At 49.5% G+C, this 19,974-nt stretch overlaps 2 protein-coding genes across 3 annotated transcripts in view; both read left to right on the top strand.

Annotated features, from left to right (window-relative positions):
• Window positions 1-19,974, top strand: part of lipf (lipase, gastric) — a 911,257-nt gene that overhangs the window by 804,969 nt on the left and 86,314 nt on the right. The window lies entirely within an intron of this gene.
• LOC144500910 (interferon-induced protein with tetratricopeptide repeats 5-like) lies at window positions 11,359-18,108 on the top strand. Its single transcript, XM_078224412.1, has 2 exons — window positions 11,359-11,482; window positions 13,933-18,108. Exons 1-2 carry the CDS (start codon window positions 11,478-11,480, stop codon window positions 15,413-15,415), a joined length of 1,488 nt encoding a protein of 495 aa, XP_078080538.1. The 5' UTR covers window positions 11,359-11,477; the 3' UTR covers window positions 15,416-18,108.

Genomic DNA, 19,974 nt, shown 5'->3' with positions numbered 1-19,974 from the left:
TGGAGCCACTATTCACACTGCCCCCGCCGACTGGAGCATTCACCACCCCCCCACACCTCAATCGGAGCCAGTAATCAAAAACCTCTCTGCCCCTGAGCCAGTATTGTCCACCTCCTTCTGATCGGAGCCAATATTCACCCCTCCCCACTGCCAATTGGAGCCAGTATTACCCCGTGCCTGCCCCCCCAGATCGGAGCCAGTTTTTACGCCACACCCCGCCTGCGCCAATTGGAGCTAGTATTACCCCCCGATCAACATGGGCAATCACCCACACACAACCCCCCCCCCACCCCCCACCCCCCCCGCACCCCCTCAAAACACCGGAACCTTTCCTCCCCAGCACCCCCCCCACCCCTCCCCCGACATACTGTCGAGGCTGTCACCCTGCCGCGTCCTTCCACCAAACAGCCATCGCTCGCATCCCCTACTCCCATGACTGCCCCAACACCACAAATACATGTCAGCCCTCCCCGCCACACTAAACTGCCAGTGGGATCTACCCCTTGACACTGCAAAGTTGGCACTGCCAGGTTGGCACTGCTAGGTTGGCATGGTGCCAAGCTGTACAAAGGGCATTGCCAGGGGTAGTTGCCAGCATCATGTCCCTCTCCCCTCATCCTTAAGGGACTGAAGAAGGGTAATTTGAAATTGTATTATAGAAGCCCTTCATTTCAGATTTATTACATTTCGTAGACTAGGTTAAGGTAATTAAAAAGTGCCTTATATATAGTGAGAATTCACAATGTGCCTGGAAGAATATATGCAAAGGTGTTATAAACTGTATAACCACAAATTAACCAAGTATTATAAACTTTAACTGTATTTTTAATATATATATGTATTGTACGCCTTGGTCAACTGTGATCTGAATGCTCAGCATGATGGGAAACAATGGTTCACAGACCAAATTCTTTTAATGCAATGGAGTTCAGAAAGGCAGTTTTTCTTATCAGCTTGGGATACGCAGAGGCAAGTTTAATCAGAGGTCTGGAATGTGCGGGAGTGCATTTGCTGCTGGTTAGCGAGACTGGGACAATCTCTCAAGCTGATAAGGGAAGACGGATTCGGGCAAGAGAATGATTCCTTTCCCTAATTGAACTTCGTGGATGTTAGCGGTAGCCTTGGATATACCGGATTTACGTGGGTTAGGTTTCCTAGGTAACAGGGAAGGAACCTTCAGGTGCAATGAGCTAATGATTTTCTAATCCTGCTAACAGGTGAAACATTATTGGCTAAGGTAATAATGTGTAATATTGTAATTGGACCCTCCAGTTTGGATGACAGGCTGGGCGGGGAATTGAAGTGTTCCGAACAGTATATCAATTCTACGTTTGTAATGTTATGCCAGAGATGATAGATGGAGCTCACCCTTTGTTCTCTCTCCTGATGCATGCATTTGCAAATAAAACTCCTTTTTGTTCTACAATGACATGCTGTCTTTTGTAGTCGATGGCCGGACTTCTCTCAAAAAGATTCTAAATGTTGAATTCATGGGGAAAGTGGTGTAATTCACGCTGGTTTTTTCAGTGGGAGATCAGACTAGAATCTCCCACCCTCTGTGCAATGCAAAGATCACCAGCGCAAATATCATTAAATTTTAGGGGGCAGGACCTATTCCCACCTGGGAGGCTGAAACCAGCGGGCCTCAGTGTATGCACAGTGTCTCTGAACTGTCAGCCTCCCACTAGCTGGCCAGCTCAATCACTGGCCAGCCCGCGACCCCCGCAGTGCTGCCCCCCCCTCCAACACCCCCATGGCCCGACCAGCGGACCCCCCCGATCATTCCCAGGCCAGCCTCAACCCCCAACCACCATCCCAGACCGCTCCGATCTCCCGCCTCCCCGCATCAACCCCCCCCAGCCCCGCCCCCCGAGGCTAAACTTCACCACCCCCGGCAGACCGCCCACTCCAGCTGACAACTCATGGCAGCCCCCCCCACCCTCCCGGCTGACAACCCCTGGCATACTCCCCACCTCCCAGCAGACCCCCCACCCCCAGCTGACCCCCCCCCCCGCCCAGCCTGCCCCAATCGCTGGCCTCCCCCCTGCTCTCATCGATCCCATGCAGCGTGACAGCAGCACACCCCACCCACACCGACCGCCCCCCTAGGCCCATCCCCCCCACCAGGCCCCGCCCCTGATTACACTGCAGAATGGGGCCGGTAATATCGGGAGACGCGAGAAATTGACACGCGGTTTTTCGCCTCTCCCGCAATCTTATTGGCTCACCATGCAGATCGACTGGCATGATGAGCCAATGAGATAACCCCCTTAGAATTTTCCTGAGAAAATTCCGACCGACGGCTTTAGTTTATCCAATATTTTACTGGAGGGGATTTCTGCTCAATCAGAGATGGGTCAGTGTGTGATGGGTCAGCAACAGAGCTGGAGTGGAGACAGCTCTGGGGTGGTGAGGTGGAGCGGGCTGTTGTCAGTGTCAATGTGAACAGAAACGCTGTACTTTTGGAGGTTGTCACTGAGGAGCTTCATATCGATGAGAGAAATGAGCAGGTGATGGAGAGATCCTGAGGGAGACACCAGCAGACACGGTGTGGGAGGAGGAAGAGAAGGCATTACAAGCGATGCTCTAGTTATGATGAAATAGATCAGAATGGAACCAGGTGAGTGTAGACCCATTCAGCTGGACAACAGAGGAAAGAAGTTTCAGGATGAATGGACTGGTGAACTGGACTTCACTGATCTTCTGTCAGTGAGGGTGGGTTCCATTTACCACCCTGACAATATTTACTGAAGACAAGGTAAAATTAACTGAAACTTTGATTCCTCCCAGTTACAGACTCCCTGCTGCTGATGAGAAAAATATACTTTCATATCTTCAATAAATCGCTGGGGAAATGACGATGGAACATTATGTTTCAGCCTGCTAAATTATTTAGACCCCAAGCTGTAAATGCTGGTTCTCGACTGGTCCCATACTCCCCTTTAACCCAGAACTGACTTGGGATGTTCTGGAAAATTACACACTCGTATATTTGCTGAAATGTGCAGAGCGACAGTTGAAGTGACATCCACAATGTGATAGAATTGCTGAATTTTCAGTAGGTTGTAAGGTTGACAGCGAGGTGAGACTTCCATTACCAGTGGGAGGAAGGCAGGAAGGAGCTGTGTTGTCAATTCTATCTCTTTCTAACTATTCCTGTTCATAGAATACCTACTGTGCAGGAGGAGGCCATTCTGCCCATCGAACCTGCACTGACAACAATCCCACCCAGGCCCTATCCCCGTAACCCCACATATTTACCCTGATAATCCCCCTGACAGTAAGGAACAAGTTAGCACAGCCAATCAATCTAACCCGCACATTTTTAGACTGTGGGAGGAAACCGGAGCACCCGGAGGAAACCCACGCAGACATGGGGACAACATGCAATCTCCACCCAATCAGTTACCCAAGCTGAGAATCGAACTCTTGTCCCTGGCGCTATGAGGCAGCAGTGCTAACCACCATGCCACTGTGCCGCCCTCCTGTCACTCTCTTTATCTTTGTTCCTCTATTTCTCTTTCACTCTAACTTCCCTCTTTCTCTCTCTTTCTCTTTGCTCCCTCTTTGTCTTGTCTTCTCGCTTTCCTTTTCTCATTCTTTTAGTTATTCGGAGCTGGTGTCGGTGATTGGGTGATATTGCTTTGCTGGGCAGTAGGAACTGGGGTAGTATTTTACTCTTGAGGATGGGCTGCCTGACCCCAAGAGCTGCCATCTTAGTTTCAGTACAGCAAGAAGTCTCACAACACCAGGTTAAAGGCCAACAGGTTTATTTGGAATCACGAGCTTTCAGAGCGCTGCTCCTTCATCAGGTGAGTCTCTGAAAGCTCGTGATTCCTAACTTTACCCAGTGTTCTGAGACATCTTACTGTGCCCACCCCAGTCCAAAACTGATATCTCCACATCTTTAGGGCCTGATTCTCCCATGGCGACTGGCAACTTTTCGTCAGCCTTTGTTCGGGATTTGTGCCTGTGCCGGGAACGCATGCGCATCTCCCAGAGCTGGAGAACAGTTGCAGTCCAGACCAAGCTGGAAACCGGCAGGAAGGGAGGTAAGTCATTTCAATCTTTTTTTAATGTCGTTTAAATATGTTTTCAATGTCATTATCGGGCCCGGTAGGGAACTTGCCGGGCCCGATAGAATCTCCCACCCCGCCAGGAGTACTTCATTCTGGCGGAGTTTTGAGTAGCTGCCCACGTTCGGGGAACTAGCGGGAGACCCCGCCAGAATGAAGGGGGGAGCAATAGGCGCCCCCCCCCCCAGGGCGTCAGATGGCGGGGGGGTGGTGGTGTCCCCTGGGCATGGGCACCCTGGCACTGCCCCCAAGGGGCAAAGTGCCCATGCCAAGAAGACACCTTGGCACTGCCCAGTGGGCATTGGGCAGTGCTAAGGAGGTAGGGCCTATTGAGTGCAGGGCCTAGAGGCGATTGATGAGGGTGGGGGGGTCCCGCTGCCACTCTGCATGGGGATCAGTCTGGGTTGGTGGGAGACCAATGATTGGGGCGGGTTGGGGGTGTGGTTGTAAGCTGGGGGAGGATCTGCCTCCCGAGGGGGGTCTGACCCTGGGGGCGTGGGAGTCGGTGGGGGGGGGTGGGTCTGCTGGGGTGAAGGGGATGGGGGGATCGCCATTGCTGGGGGGTGGGGCCTGGACATCGGGGCACTCCGGACGGGGAGAGGTGTCAAGGCTGGCCCGGGAATTGTTGTTGCGGTCGTGATCGGGCCATGGGGAGGGCTGGAGAGGCAGCACTGTGGGGGTCCCGAGCTGGCCAGCGATTGAGCTGGCCAGCAAATGGGGAGTCTGACAGATCGGGGCCACTGCGCATGCACAGAGTTCCGGAACTGTCAAACTCAGGCGTAAATAGGCCCCGTCCCCCTGGAATTTTAATGATATTCACGATTGTGACCTTTGCAGTGCACAGAGTGCGGAGATTCAGGTGAGAAGCTGCACTGAAAAAACAGTTGGGATCGAGAACAGTTTTCCCACCAATTCAGCGCTTTTGGGAGAATCGCCCCCATAGGGCCTGATTTTACCAACAATTTGTGCCCGTTCTCGGGCGAAAAATCGTGGTAAAGTCGGGTGTGAGGCCTTTATTGCGATCTGCACCCGCATCCGCGCAGATCGCCACTTTACTGAGACCCGCGAATGGCGGGGATCCGTTCCGCACCCAAATCTGGCACAACGACGATTTAAATGCATTTAAATTGAATTAATGAACTGCCCGCCCAACTCGATCAGCATTTCCCCCTTTACCACCGCGTTTGCCGATCCGGAACCCCGCTTTTAGGGAACTGCTGAATAAAAATCTGAGTCGGGTGCTCCAGCCTCTGAAGAGCACGTTCAGTGTTTCCAACGGCTCTCTGACACAGATCAGTGGTGGCGGGGAGGAGGGAGGCGGGTCAGATGTTTCTCTGGTGGGGGTGGGGGGGGAGGGCTGATCGTTGCCTGGTGGTGGTGGGGGAGGGCTGATCGTTGCCTGGTGGTGGGGGGGAGGTGGCGGGTCACATGGTCTTCTGGAGAGGAGGGGGAGTGAGGCCAGACCATTCTCTGGGGGTGGGGGGTGAGGCATGTTCGTTGTTGGGGGGGGGAGAAGGGAGGTGGGTAAGATGTATCTCGGGGGGGGGGCAGATGGATCTCTGGTGGGGGGGCAGGGGGGTTCCGCTGCCACTCTGCGGGCGATTGGTGGGGGGGAAGGGGGCAGGCGTGGCGACCGGTCTGGGTAGTAGGGGGGGGTGGATAAGAGGACAGTGATGTGTGTGCGTCCCCCTTATCCACCCTGCCCCACTACCCACACACATCACTGCCCTCCTTATCCACCCCCCCACTAGCCAGACCGATCGCCACCCCTGCTCCCCTCCCCCCCCCACTGATCGCCCGCAGAGTGGCAGCGGACCCCCCTGCCCCCCCACCAGAGATCCATCTGCACACCCCCCAGAGATCCATCTACACTGCCCCCCCCCGAGATACATCTTACCTGCCTCCCTCCTTCCCCCGCCCCGAGATACACCCTCGCTCCCGCTTTTCGCTCCCAGGCCGCTTTCTCCGCTTTCTGCGGCTCGGGAGCGATCTGACACGGGCACGCTTTTTCCAATTTTTTTCTAACTGCACATGCGCAGTTCAGAGTTCCGATCATTCCGGCCGCGCTAAGCCCCGCCCACAGCGCGAATGGGACTGGAGATGGCTGAGAGCGTATGGGGGCGCCTGAAAGCAGATTTCTAAGTCGGATCTGTACTACACCCAGATTCGGCACTTGGAATGAAAATGGTAAAATCGGGCCCATAGTTTCAGCAAATCGTCCTCCCCGCACCATAGGATCTCCATTAAACATGCCGGCCACCCTGCCTCTGAAAAGATGCCAATGGCATCTGTATCCAACCTGTAATTGGACTTTTTAACTCTATGAATTGGTTGTCTCCCTTCTTGGGGTGGGCAGCCTGTTCGATTCTGATCCCGCCATTGATAAAATGCCCCAGCACTGGGACCACATCAGGGACCGATCTGCTGCTGCTCTCTGTCACTTCACCAATCTGCCCCAAACTCCACCTCCTGAGGGCCAATAACATTCAATCCAATGGTTTCAAAGCCATTGGAATGCAGGGAGCTGGAGCTGTGGATACAGCAGAGATTAGCAAGTCGCTGCCTCAGGGTAACATCCACTCCAAACCTTCATCCCTGTACCTGCTGCAGTGAAAGCAGAGCATTTCTTAAAGCAGGGGATCAGTGATGGTGGAGGTCACCTTTGTCTCTCTCTCCAATCTTTCTCTCCAAACTCTCCCTCCCTCTCTGTAAGAACTGGGACTGCTGTATGCACCGGCCTCTAGAGGGTGATAGTGCTTGGTTATTAGCTGCATGCACTATTACTATACAAATAAAGTTTGTGTGTTTCTACATAAAACACACTTGGGAATCTCAGCGCGTGTTGCTAATGGTTACCTGAAGGATATGCTGCTTTGTAAGAATCATTGTCATAGGGCCTCTGATTTACAATAAGCCAATCAGTCAAAGTCCATCGCCCTGGTGAAAGGTGGACGTTTCAATCAGAGTTTAGAGGAAAGGGATTGGCTGAAAGGGTCTGTTGAAGTTTAAGAGGACTTGCTGGGACAGGAGTCCATGAGTGAGTTGTGTCTGAACTGAGCTGAATGAACACAGGGAGGGAACTGTTGGAGAATAGGGGAACTCTGGGACACTGAACACATAGAGGAGGAATTTGGGATCAGTCTGTTAATCTTTGAGAACAATATTGTGGGTGAATGTGGACAGTAAGAGGGTCCCAGCAAACACATTTACAGTGGATATCACTGTAATGACTTCAATCAGGCCATTGAGGTTGGCCTATTGGAATATGAACTCCCTGGTTAAGGAGCCAATTGATGGGCCAATCGGGGAGTCTTTGCCTAGTAATTAACCAGGAGATTCAGTTCCTCTGACACTCCCGGAGGTCGACTGCTAATTGTTCACACGCTGTGTACTGCTGTTAGAGTTTGTAAATAAAGGGATTTTGGTGAAGGGACTTCTGCCTCTGAACACTTTTTATCACCATTTCAAATCTCTGCGACTATGGGTCATTGAGCTGGAATACCAGTTGGAGATGAGGGATAGGGAGGAACATCTGGAGAGTCCATTCCACATCACAATCACACTTTGTACAAAGGTGCAAGATTAGAACGGGTTTGGTGTAATATTTCTACAAGAAGTGAGGTAGGAGGTGGGAGAAGATCAGACAGAAATTCACTTCAGAGACAAAAGGTAAAAGTTGAATTAATTTTAATTAGAATGATGAAGAAATATGTGTGAAAAATCTTTGCAATGAAAGACATGTTAGAATGTGTGGCCAAAATAGGCATTCTTTAGGGAAACACAAAGGAACAGATCGAATGAATATCAGGTGCAGGTCCAGAGGGGAACAAGTGGCAGCTACAGTTTATTATTGGTTACCAGATGGTCAGCACTGGGAATTGAACCATTCAGGTCAGAATGTCAATAGGAAGAACATGGAAATTGGGAGATGTGGAGTTGGTTTTAGTGAATAAGAATGAAATTATTTCAATGATAAGAGAGGATAAAATGATGGGCAAGCAGGCACTGCAGATTCTGGGTGGAATTCTCCCAATCGCTTCTCTGTCAGAGGACTTCAAAGGGGTCTGCTCTCACCTGCAGCTTCTGACAGGGAGAAAGGGAAATATCGGCTGCAGAATGGGGAGCTGCTGTGATTTAAAAGCCTGCCAGGTGACCGGGGGCGTGGAGAAAGTGACCTGGCCACTTCAGATCTTTCACCACTGACGGCAGGAATGAAGACGTTAATCACAGAATTATCTGAAATCACCATGCCAGGGGTGATCTTCGGGTCTGCCAGGGCTGGAACGGGCTAGGGATCACTTGCCCCCTGCCCGGGCAAACCTAACCCCCGGACCCTTGAGAGACCCCAAAAAATCCTACGTGATGAATTCGCGTAAAAACTGGAATAAATCCCATTGCGTTTTTCAGTGGGATTTTCAAAATGAATCTCCCACAATCCGTGAATCACAGACAACTTTAGCGTGAATTACGATGAAAATCCGGTGGCGAGGCCTACTTCTGTCCCAGAGGCCAGCAGCATCGCGCTGAGTGGGCCACTGCACACGCGCCGATATGTCACAATGGAGATCGGCGCATGCACAGTAACTGGCCAGCCCCACGACCCCGCATTACTGGCCGTGTGACCCCCCCCACCGCCTGATCATTAGCCTCCTGGACGTCTCTGGGCAAGCCCCGAACCCCCACCCCCGCAATACCGAACCCCTTCTTCCGTCTGTCCCAACTCCACTTGCAGTTCCAGCTCCCCCAGCAGGCCAACCCCGCACCCCCACTGCGATGGCCAGCCCCCATCAGCACTGCCCTCCCTCGACTTCTGATCTCTATGCAGAGTGGCAGCGGGACCCCTGACCCCACCCATCTCCCCCACAGGCCCCACATCCCAAAAGGGCCTGCTCCCCCTGCCCCACCCACTTGGCACTGCACGATGCCCAGTGGGCTGTGTTATGGTGCCCCTTGGACAGTGCCAGGTGGCCAGGCTGGCACTGCCAAGCTGGCAATGCCCTGGACGCACCCTCCTTACCCCAGAACTCCATGGCCCCTCTTCACTGCAGCAGGGTTGGTGGGGTGCTGTTGTAAATCCCGCTTGGGTGAAACACTTCCGGCGGCGGTGGGGGGGTGGGGGGGGAGAGACTAACGGGTCCAGAGACTTCAGTCTGGGGCCGGCTATTAGGATTTAAATTCGAATTTAAATATTTTAAACAGCCCTGTGCTGATTTCTGGCATGGAGCTGACGACGCCGGAATTCCACAGGCTGGTGACGTGCGGAGGCCGTAGCGCCCAGTGGGAAGGCCGCTACACGGCCTCAGCTTATGTCTCCCGGAGAATCACCCCCTCAATGTCTCGAATGATATGGAGCAGGATTTACAGCTGTGGGGAAAGTTGTGGATTGGGCCCCTTGTTGGTAAGTGTGATGTGAGAGAATACATAAAGAGAGAGATTAGACAAGAATGTGATAGAGAGAGTGAATTTAATGGGTAAATTCAACTTTCAGTGAGATTGCGACAAGACAGAAAGATGGAACATTTCTTGGCTGCAGTCAGGATTGTTCTCATCAAAATCATGTCCCAAAACCAACAAGATTAATAATGAACAATGAGCCAGGTTTAGTTCACAGTTTAACAGCACATCAACATTTATCAAAATAATCATGTTGTGTTTCAAAGGGAGTTCTGCTCACCAGCTCCAAGTCTTGGGAGTCCAATTGCGACGCACACTAATCAGTCCTCACCCAACATGAGTGGACTTTCTGATGGTGTGGGGGTGTGGGCAGGGGGAGGTGATTCATGGAACCCATTACGTCACTGGCGGGTAGAGGGAACAATGGCGTCACACTCTTACATTGGGGAGGAACGCAATATGGACATTGCACAAGAGGTACTGCTCCCAATACCAAACATTCCTGATGGAAATGGGAGTATAAATTCCCAGCCAGAGGATAGGGTCAGGGGCAGGTAACCCAGGAGGGTAAACTCACATGTCAGGGATGTGTAATCCAAGAGGATCCAGTCACATGTCAGGGATGTGTAATCCAGGGGTATGCGGTCACATGTCAGGAACATGTCAGGCATCGGGATGTGATCACATGTCAGGGATGTGTAATCCAGGGGTATGCGGTCACATGTCAGGAACATGTAAGGCATCGGGATGTGATCACATGTCAGGAATGTGTAATCCAGGGGGATCTGGTCACATGTCAGGGTTGGGTAACACAGTGGATACAGGAACTCTCCTTACGGAGCCAATTGATCTTTTTCTGTTACTAACCTGGAGTTCTGTGATAAACCACAATGGGTCCTATTTTACCATTTTGATTCTAACTGCTGGGCGGACATGAAACTGGGAGTGTTTCAAATCCGACTTTTAGACCAATTCTCAGGCGCCCCCCGAGAAACTCTGCCTGCAAAAATATCAGCGATTCCGAATCACGCGGTACAAGCCTGTGGGCGGGGCTTAACCCACCCGAAATCCTGCAGCTCCGATCGGCGCCTCCAACTGCGCATACGCAGAAATAAAATGATAGAATGCTGCTCCCTAGCCACTACCCCCCCCCCACCCCCCCCCGGGGCCGGATAATGCCTCCCCCTGGCCCCACATTCATTGCCCCACCCCCACAATATTACTGACCCCCTTATTCACCCCACCCACCCACCACCCAGACCGATCGCGGCCCCATCCCCCCTTCCCCCCACCGATCTCAGGCAGAGTGGCAATGGATCCCCCTTCCCCCCACTGATCTCAGGCAGAGTGGCAATGGACCCCCCTTCCCCTCACTGATCTCAGGCAGGACCCCCCTTCCCTCCCCACTGACCTCCCCCCCACCCCACCGATCTCACGCAGAGAGCAGTCGGACGCGAGGCACCTACCTCCTCACTAACTGGAGCGCCGAATCGGACTTTCATGGAGCATGTCTATTTCACACCGATTCTGGGTGGGCGAACGCAGTGGTAAAGGGGGAAATGTCGGTAAAGTTGGGCGTGCAGCCCAATAAGTCAATTTAAATGCATTTATATGGATGTTGCACCCGTTTCGGGCACGTTCCCAATTGTGGCCATTTTCGGGCCTTGGTAAAGGGGGAACCGGCATGGAGGCAGGCGCGGATCGCGCTACTTACCTCATGCCCAACTTTACCAAGTTTTTGTGCGTTTTCGTGCCCGGATGCAACGTGATGGTAAAAGCAGGCGCAATGTTACTCTAACAGCAGCATTACTTGTTGCTCAGACACTTGGCCTCATAGCTTCAGTTCTGAGTTTCAGTTTCAATTCCCATCCAGGAAATGATTTTCACTGATTCATTGCAGGAAGCAAAACAGCTGAAAAACAACACAAATACTCTCCTCGATCAACTTATCAAAGCTGAATTAAAGCTGAGAAAGAAATTCAACACGTTTTTCATTCCATCAGCATTATGAGGTAAAGTTCATGGGAAATGCTTTAATCCTGAAATCTACCCATAGACGTTTGAACAAGGAGCTTGTTTTCAGTGTTAAATAACAGACATTACAGAGCACAGAACTGTGTTTTCTCTTTATTCTGGGTATCTGAGCATTGCTGGCTCGGCCAGTATTTATTGCCCATCTCTAATTACCCTTGAGAAGGTGGTGCTGAGCTCTGTGAGTCGTGCTGTCTATCTCAAGTAGGAACATCCACAGTGTTGATAGGGAGGGAGTACAGACTTCTGGCCTGGGAATGGTGAAGGAACGGCAAGTCAGGATGGTGTGTATCGTTATTTGCCACTGATCAGTTCAAGCCTGATCTTCCCCGGGTCTTCCTGCAGCCGGGTACAGACTGTTTCAGCGTCTGAGGAGTTGCTGAGTCCCTTACCCTGAGGAATGATAGAGTATACAGCTGCAACAAGACTGGTGATTGTCATGTAACACGAGGCAATATGATCTGGTTATGGTTTATATTTGATACTACTTCAAATTAAAATGCGTTTCCATTCAGCTTCCATTGAAGGTTGAGGGTTAAATGTGAAATTAATATTTGGATTCTGTGAATGCCCCAGGTCATTTACAGTCTTTGAGGAGAGGGAGCTTTACTCTGTGTCCCTTTGTAATCTCAAAGGCGTTCACTGATGTAGAATTGTAATTTTCAGCATTTACGTAGGTACAGAATAAACTAAAGCAATCAGAAGCATCAATCAAAGTGAGAGCACAGCATGAACTGGGAGGGACAGCAGTGAATGTGGTCTGGGATGTAGCAGAACAGCTTATAGTGCGTAAGAGGAGTGTCATCGTTAGCCCCTTTCAGGGGCGTGCATCTGAAGAGTTATGGGACCCGATCACCCATTGGGGAATAAACGTGGGGATCTTGGGGCAGAGTGCGGGCTTTTGCAGCCAGATTGACCCCAGTGCTGACAGTGAACACATTGATTACAGTGCTCTATATTTAGATGTAAATCATAATAAACTGCTTATTGTTTACTATCTAAATGGTGGTCGCCAATTATTGCATTTACTGCCAGAAATAAAGTACATGCTGAAATTGAAACTGAGGATTGAGTGGGGAGAGGGGAGAAGAGCGGCAACATGAAGAAGAGGCAGCTGGAGTAGGGAATGAGTTGGGATGTCCGGGGAATGGAGTGGGATTTGAACAGGAAGAAAGCAAGAAAGAAGTTGTATTGATGCAACATCTTCCCACACTTCACAGGAATGTCCCAAAGTGTTTAACAATTAGTGAATTATTTTAAAATGAAGTCACTGTTGTTTTGTTGGGTTGTTGCGACAGCTCAGATTGTGTGACAACAAATTGCATTTATATAGCACCTAGAATGTGATAAATTGTCCCAAGGCATTTCACATGGTTCTGATCAGAGAAACATCAATACGAAGGAAAAGAAAGGAATACCTAGAAGGGTGATAACAATCTCCAATAGTTTTGATGGAGAGCTAATCTTCAATGAGCAAATTCAGGGATTCTGAAGCCAGCACTGGGGTGAAATGGAGGATGGACACAAGGTCAGAGTCAGATGAATGCGGAGCTCTCAGAGAGTGATAGGACTGAAGGAGAGAGAAAGGGATGAGATCATGAACGGACATGAACACCAGGATAATGTGTTTACATTTATGACCTTCTTGGACTGGGATCAATGTAAGTGTTGTGCTGCCCCCACACTCCAGCTGAAAGGCAGTGGGAGCTGACTCCTGATTCTCCTGGCTTCCCTGCATCAATTTAACAGTGGGGGCAACATTAACCATCTGAAGGTGAGACTTTACACTTAACTTGGGAGGAGTCTCGGTGAGGAGGGGACTGTGGAGCAGAATGAGGAGGAGATAAACTGGACAAAACCAAGAGGCAGATTGAGTATTTCAACTAGAACTCCTCTTCATCTCATTCGGATTGAGATTTACTGTTCATTTAGTTAGAAAATGCTAACGAGCACCAACCAGCAGACTGGGGACTGGTGTAAGAACAGACAAGGTTTTTGTAATAACTCAGGACTCAGCTGTTTAAGGAACGGTGCATTATTGCAGAAAGCAAAAATAAAGTAAAACCACAAGCCTGTGGTGAACACAAGCAGGTCCCAACCTGGACATTACAATAATGGACCCACTCAGGGTCTCAAGATACAAATTCCACCTGGGAAGATAATTACCAATCACCCGGGAATAGTATTCTACGAATGCTACTGGGAGGTCAGTCAGGGACTCACCATGTAGGTCTTGGGGTTTCCCACAGTAATGAAGTAAATCCCTTCACTTTGCTGGGAGGTTTTGCTGAGATAATCATTGTGGGACCAGAGGTTTCAGGGACATTGAGTCCCGGAGTTAGGAGCAGCTCTTAGATAATAAAACTGGATGGAGGAGCTGGGAAATGGGTCAGTCTGAGATGGATTTTGATGATTTTTGTTTCTCTTGCAGTGACCAAGAGAAGGATTTGTTGAAAGTGAAGCTCGATCAGCTTCAATGTCACTTCACGTGGGGGCCACAGAAAGAAAACATTGACTTGGATGATTTGCAGCAAAGATTAGAAGACACAATCCAGACAAATGTGAAATCTCGAGGCAGGTCTTACAACCAACTCGCTTTTGTAAACTGTCTGCAAGGAAACTGTGAGGAGGCGATTCAAAACTTACAGGAAGCTGAAAAGATTCTGAAGGAGAATCATGAAGATGAATTTGAAAAAAGAATCATCGTCACCTATGGAAACCGTTCCTGGGTCAATTATCACATGGGACAACTGACAGAGACTCAGTCCTACCTCGACAAACTGGAGAGGATCTGTCAACAATTTCCTGATGCCTCTCGGTATACAGCAATGATACCTGAAGTGTACGGGGAGAAGGGTTGGTCACTGCTGAAAACGGCAGCTCAATATTATGAAGATGCAAAGGAATGTTTTAAAAAGGCTCTGGAGGAAGATGCGGATAATATTGAATGGAATTTTGACTTTGCGACTGTTCTTTCTCGTCTTGAAACATTTTCTGGAACTTCAGAGAGTTACAAACCCCCTCAATCAATGAAGCAGTTGAGACGTGTGCTGGAGCTCGATCCGGATCATGCTGAAGCCATGGTGCTGCTGGCTCTAAAACTACAAGAGTGCAATCAAACTGAGGAAGCGCTTGAATTAGTTGAAGGAGCGTTGCAGAAATCCCCGGATCTTCCACATGTGATTCGCTATGCTGCAAAATTTTACAGATTAAAACGAGATGTGGGAAAAGCTGTGGATCTGCTGAAGAAAGGATTGGAAATTACCCCAAACTCAACGATCTTACACCATCAAATAGGTGTGTGTTACAGAAAGAAACTATTGTCCCTGAACAAAAAACCACAGAGCAAAAGGCCGAGTGATCCTGCTTTTCAACAGAGAGCTGAACTGATTGAACTGTGTAAGTATCATTTTAAAAAGGCCTTTGAGCCTCGCCCATTAACATTTATTAGGGCACAGCTGGATTATGCCAGGATCTGTTCATTAAATGGAGAGTATGCAGAAGCAGAGGAGATGTACAATAATTTACTGCAACTGGAAGGTTTACGTCCAGAAAATAGGCAGGAAATATGCGCAGATTTTGGATTATTTGAACTGCGTGAGAAGAAATCAGAATCAAAAGCTATCACCCATTTTCTAGAAGGAATGAAAGTCAATTATAACTCAAAAGAAAGGAAAAGGTGCCGTGATAACTTGATGACGATAACAGAAAGACACCTTCGCAGGAATGGCAGAGACAGCAAGGCCCATGGTGTTCTTGGCTCAATGAACCAACTGGATGGGAAGAAGCGCGAGGCTATTGAAAACTTTGCAAAAGCCTCGGAGCTGGATCCTGACAATGAAGAATATCTAAGTGCTCTTTGTGAATTACGCCTTTCCATCGAGGCCGACAATGACTGTCCCAACAAAAGCTAAACCGAAAGATGAATGAACACTCTCGAATCTATAGACAGCTGCGAATGGAATCCACTTCACTGATATTCTGCTTAGAATGGAGCATGTTACACACGTGTATAATTTTCAAATAATCTCATTGTAATTATTCTAAATCTCTGTGCTTCATTCGGGAACATTGACCACGCTGGTGAATTCACCAAATAACATTTGTTTCTATCTCCCAAGAGTTGTTGCTGTGTGTGGAAAGATGTAGAGGGGGGGGAAGACTAAAGGATATGAAAATAGGTTAAAATGGGCTAAAAAGAACCAAACACAATGGCAGCAGGTTCTGATTTTCTAACAGAGATTTCAATTCTATCATCAGGATTTGAATGTTGAAGCAGCCAATACAATGAAAGGTTGGCTGAGACTGGATTTGTGTGATTGATGTGTGTGAATGCTGACAGTTTGGATCGTACAGAATATGGTGAGGATAAAATCTGCTGGATCATTCCTGACAGTCAGTAATGTTTCTGATCCGTCCCAATTGCTGAACAACATTTCATCTTGGCCAACACAGAGTCACTTGTACACAACCTGCAAAGCTCGTTTCAGGGACACTGTTGGCTAAAGGACAACACAATAGAGGCAGGAAAAATAAGTCGATATAAAACGCGATAAACATTAATTACATTTTATCATTGTAGACACAGATATTTAGTCAATGATACTTGTCTCCTGGAACCCAACCAACACCACACAACTGGCATTTATACGGAGTATTCAGAGTGCCCAAACCACTTTGCAGGAGCGTTATAAATCCACCTTACTCACCAGAATGTGTTATTAAGACACACAGTCTAAACCTTGGTCAAAGTCGCAATTAGTAAAAGCAGCTGAAAGTAAGAAAGAGAGAGAGAGGTGTGGAAATGTTCAGGGAGGGAATTCCCGAACTTACAACCCAGGCTGCTGAAGACACAAACACCAATGGTGAAAGGGTTAAACATGGATGCTTAAGAGGCCACAATTAAATCAGAGCAGGTATCTCAGGGGGGATTGTGGGAATGGGGGAAATTACCGAGATAGAGAGAGAAGAGGCCAAGGAGAGATTTGAAATCAAAATGGGAATTTTAAAAACAAGATGGAGTTGCTGAGAGCCAGTGTAAATCAGGGTGCACAGAGGATGCTGGATGAACAAGACTCGGTGTGTGTAAGGTCTCGGCTAGCAGAGTTTTGGGTGACTCCATGTTATAGGGTAGAGCAGTGATGGGCAGCCTAGGCTAATGAGTGGGCCGCATGAGTGGCTTCCTTCATGTCAGTAGGCTGCAAGATTGAAATCGGGCACTGATTTCAGTGCCTGACCCCCAAGAGTTGCCATCTTATTTTCAGCGCAGTAAGAAGTCTCACAACACCAGGTTAAAGACCAACAGGTTTATTTGGAATCACGAGCTTTCGGAGCACTGCTCCTTCATCAGGTGAGTCTCCGAAAGCTCATGATTCCAAATAAACCTGTTGGACTTTAACCTGGTGTTCTGAGACTTCTTATTGTGCTTACCCCAATCCAACGCCGACATCTCCACATCATTAGTTTCAGCAATTCTTCCTCCCCGCACCATCTGATCTCCATTCAATGTGCGCCACCCACCCTGACTCTGACAAGATGCCAATGGCATCTGTATCCAACCTGGAACCGATCCGCTGCTGCTCTCTGTAACTTCACCAATCTGCCCGAAGACTCCACCTCCTGAGGGCCAATAACATTCAACCCAATGGTTTCAAAGCCATTGGAATGCAGGGAGCTGGAGCTGTGGATACAGCAGAGATTAGCAAGTCGCTGCCTCAGGGTAACATCCACTCCAAACCTTCGTCCCTGTACCTGCTGCAGTGAAAGCAGAGCATTTCTTAAAGCAGGGGATCAGTGATGGTGGAGGTCACCTTTGTCTCTCTCTCTCTCTCCAATCTTCCTCTCCAAACTCTCCCTCCCTCTCTATAAGAACTGGGACTGCTGTATGCTCCGGCCTCCAGAGGGTGACAGTTCTTGGTTATTAGCTGCATGCACTATTACTATACAAATAAAGTGTGTGTGTTTCTACATAAAACACACTTGGGAATCTCAGCGTGTGTTGCTAATGGTTACCTGAAGGATATGCTACTTTGTAATAATAATCATTGTCATGGGGCCTCTGATTTACAAGATGCCAATCAGTCAAAGTCCATCGCCCTGGTGAAAGGTGGACTTTTCAATCAGAGTTTAGAGGAAAGGGATTGGCTGAATGGGTCTGTTGAAGTTTAAGAGCACTTGCTGGGACAGGAGTCCATGAGTGAGTTGTGTCTGAACTGAGCTGAATGAACACAGGGTGGGAACTGTTGGAGAATAGGGGGACTCTGGGACACTAAACACATAGAGGAGGAATTTGGGATCAGTCTGTTAATCTTTTGAGAGCAATATGGTGGGGGAATGTGGATAGTAAGAGGGTCCCAGCAAACACATTTACAGTGGATATCACTGTAATGACTTCAATCAGGCCATTGACATTGGCCTATTGGAATATGAACTCCCTGGTTAAGGAGCCAATTGATGGGCCAATCGGGGAGTCTTTGCCTTGTAATTAACCAGGAGATTCAGTTCCTCTGACACTCCCGGACGTAGACTGCGAACTGCTCACAGTTAGCAGTCTACACGGCTGTGTACTGCTGTTAGAGTTTGTAAATAAAGGGATTTTGGTGAAGGGACTTCTGCCTCTGAACACTTTTTATCACCATTTCAAATCTCTGCGAGTATGGGTCATTGAGCTGGAATACCAGTTGGAGATGAGGGATAGGGAGGAACATCTGGAGAGTCCATTCCACATTACAATCACACTTTGTACAAAGGTGCAAGATTAGAAGGGGTTTGGTGTAATATTTCTACAAGAAGTGAGGTAGGAGATGGGAGAAGATCAGTCAGAAATTCACTTCAGGGACAAAAGGTAAAAGTTGAATTAATTTTAATTGGAATGATGAAGAAAAATGTGTGAAAAATCTTCGCGATGAAAGACATGTTAGAATGTGTGGCCAAAATAGGCATTCTATCGGGAAACACAAAGTAACAGATCGAATGAATATCAGGTGCAGGTACAGAGGGGAACAAGTGGCAGCTACAGTTTATTATTGGTTACCAGATGGTCAGCACTGAGAATTGAATAGATCAGGTTAGTATGTCAACAGAAAGAACATGGAAATTGGAAGATGGGGAGTTGGTTTTAGTGAATAAAAATGAAATTATTTCAATGATAAGAGAGGATAAAATGATGGGCAAGCAGGCACTGCAGATTCTGGGCGGAATTCTCCCAATCTCTTCTCTGTCAGAGGACTTCAAAGGGGTCTGCTCTCACCTGCAGCTTCTGACAGGGAGAAAGGGAAATATCTGTTGCAGAATGGGGTGCTGCTGTGATTTAAAAGCCTGCCAAGTGACCGGGGGCGTGGAGAAAGTGACCTGGCCACTTCAGATCTTTCACCACTGACAGGCAGGAATGCAGATGTTAATCACAGAATTGCCTGAAATCACCATGCCAGGGGTGATCATCAGGTCTGCCAGGGCTGGAATGGGCAGTCCAGCCACGAATCTCTTGCCCCCTGCCCGAGCAAACCTAACCCCCGGACCCTTGAGAGACCCCAAAACATCCGACGTGTTGAATTTGCGTAAAAGCTGGAATAAATCCCATTGCGTTTTTCAGTGGGATTTTCAAAATGAATCTCCCACAATCTATGCATCACAGACAACTCTAGCATGAATGACGGTGAAACTCCGGAGGCGGGGCCTATTCTCGCCCCAGAGGCTGGCAGCATAGCGCTGTGTGGGCAACTGCAGATGCGCCGATATGTCACAGTGGAGAACGGCGCATGCACTGCCAGCCTCCCGATCGCTGGCCAGCCCCACCACCCCACATAGCTGGCCGTGAGATCCCCCCACCCCCTGATCGCTGGCCTCCCGGACGTCTCCTGGCAAGCCCCAGACCCCTCCCCCGCAAGTCCTGACCCGCCACCTGCAGTTCCACCCTCCCAGCAGGCCAACCCTGCACCCCCCCCCCCCCCCCCCCCACCCACCCCGATGGCCAACCTCTATCAGTGCTACCCTCCCTCTACTCGCAATCCCTATACAGAGTGGCAGCGGGACCCCTGGCCCCCACCCATCTCCCCCATAGGCCCTGCATCCCAAAAGGGCCTGGCCCCACCCACTTGGCACTGAACGATGCCCAGTGGGCTGTGCCAAGGTGTCCCCTGGATAGTGCTAGGTGACCAGGCTGGCACTGCCAAGCTGGCAATGCCCAGAAGGCACCCTCCTTACCCAGAAATCCTGGGGGGGGGCCTCCATGGCCCCTCTTCACTCCATCGGGGTCAGTGGGATGGTGTTGTGAACCCCACTTGGGTGAAACACTTCTGGCGGCGGCCGGGGTGGGGAGAGGTTTACGGGTCCGGAGACTTCAGTCCGGGGCCGGCTATTCGGATTTAAATTCGAATTTAAATATTTTAAACAGCTCTGTGCTGATTTCTGGCACGGAGCTGACGACGCCGGAATTCCACAGGCTGGTGACGTGCGGAGGCCGTAGCGCCCAGTG

This window comes from Mustelus asterias, chromosome 11, assembly GCF_964213995.1.
Source record: "Mustelus asterias chromosome 11, sMusAst1.hap1.1, whole genome shotgun sequence".
NCBI lineage: Eukaryota > Metazoa > Chordata > Chondrichthyes > Carcharhiniformes > Triakidae > Mustelus > Mustelus asterias.
Note: the sequence above shows the minus strand (reverse complement) of the source record. Positions and strands in the feature narration are given on the sequence as shown.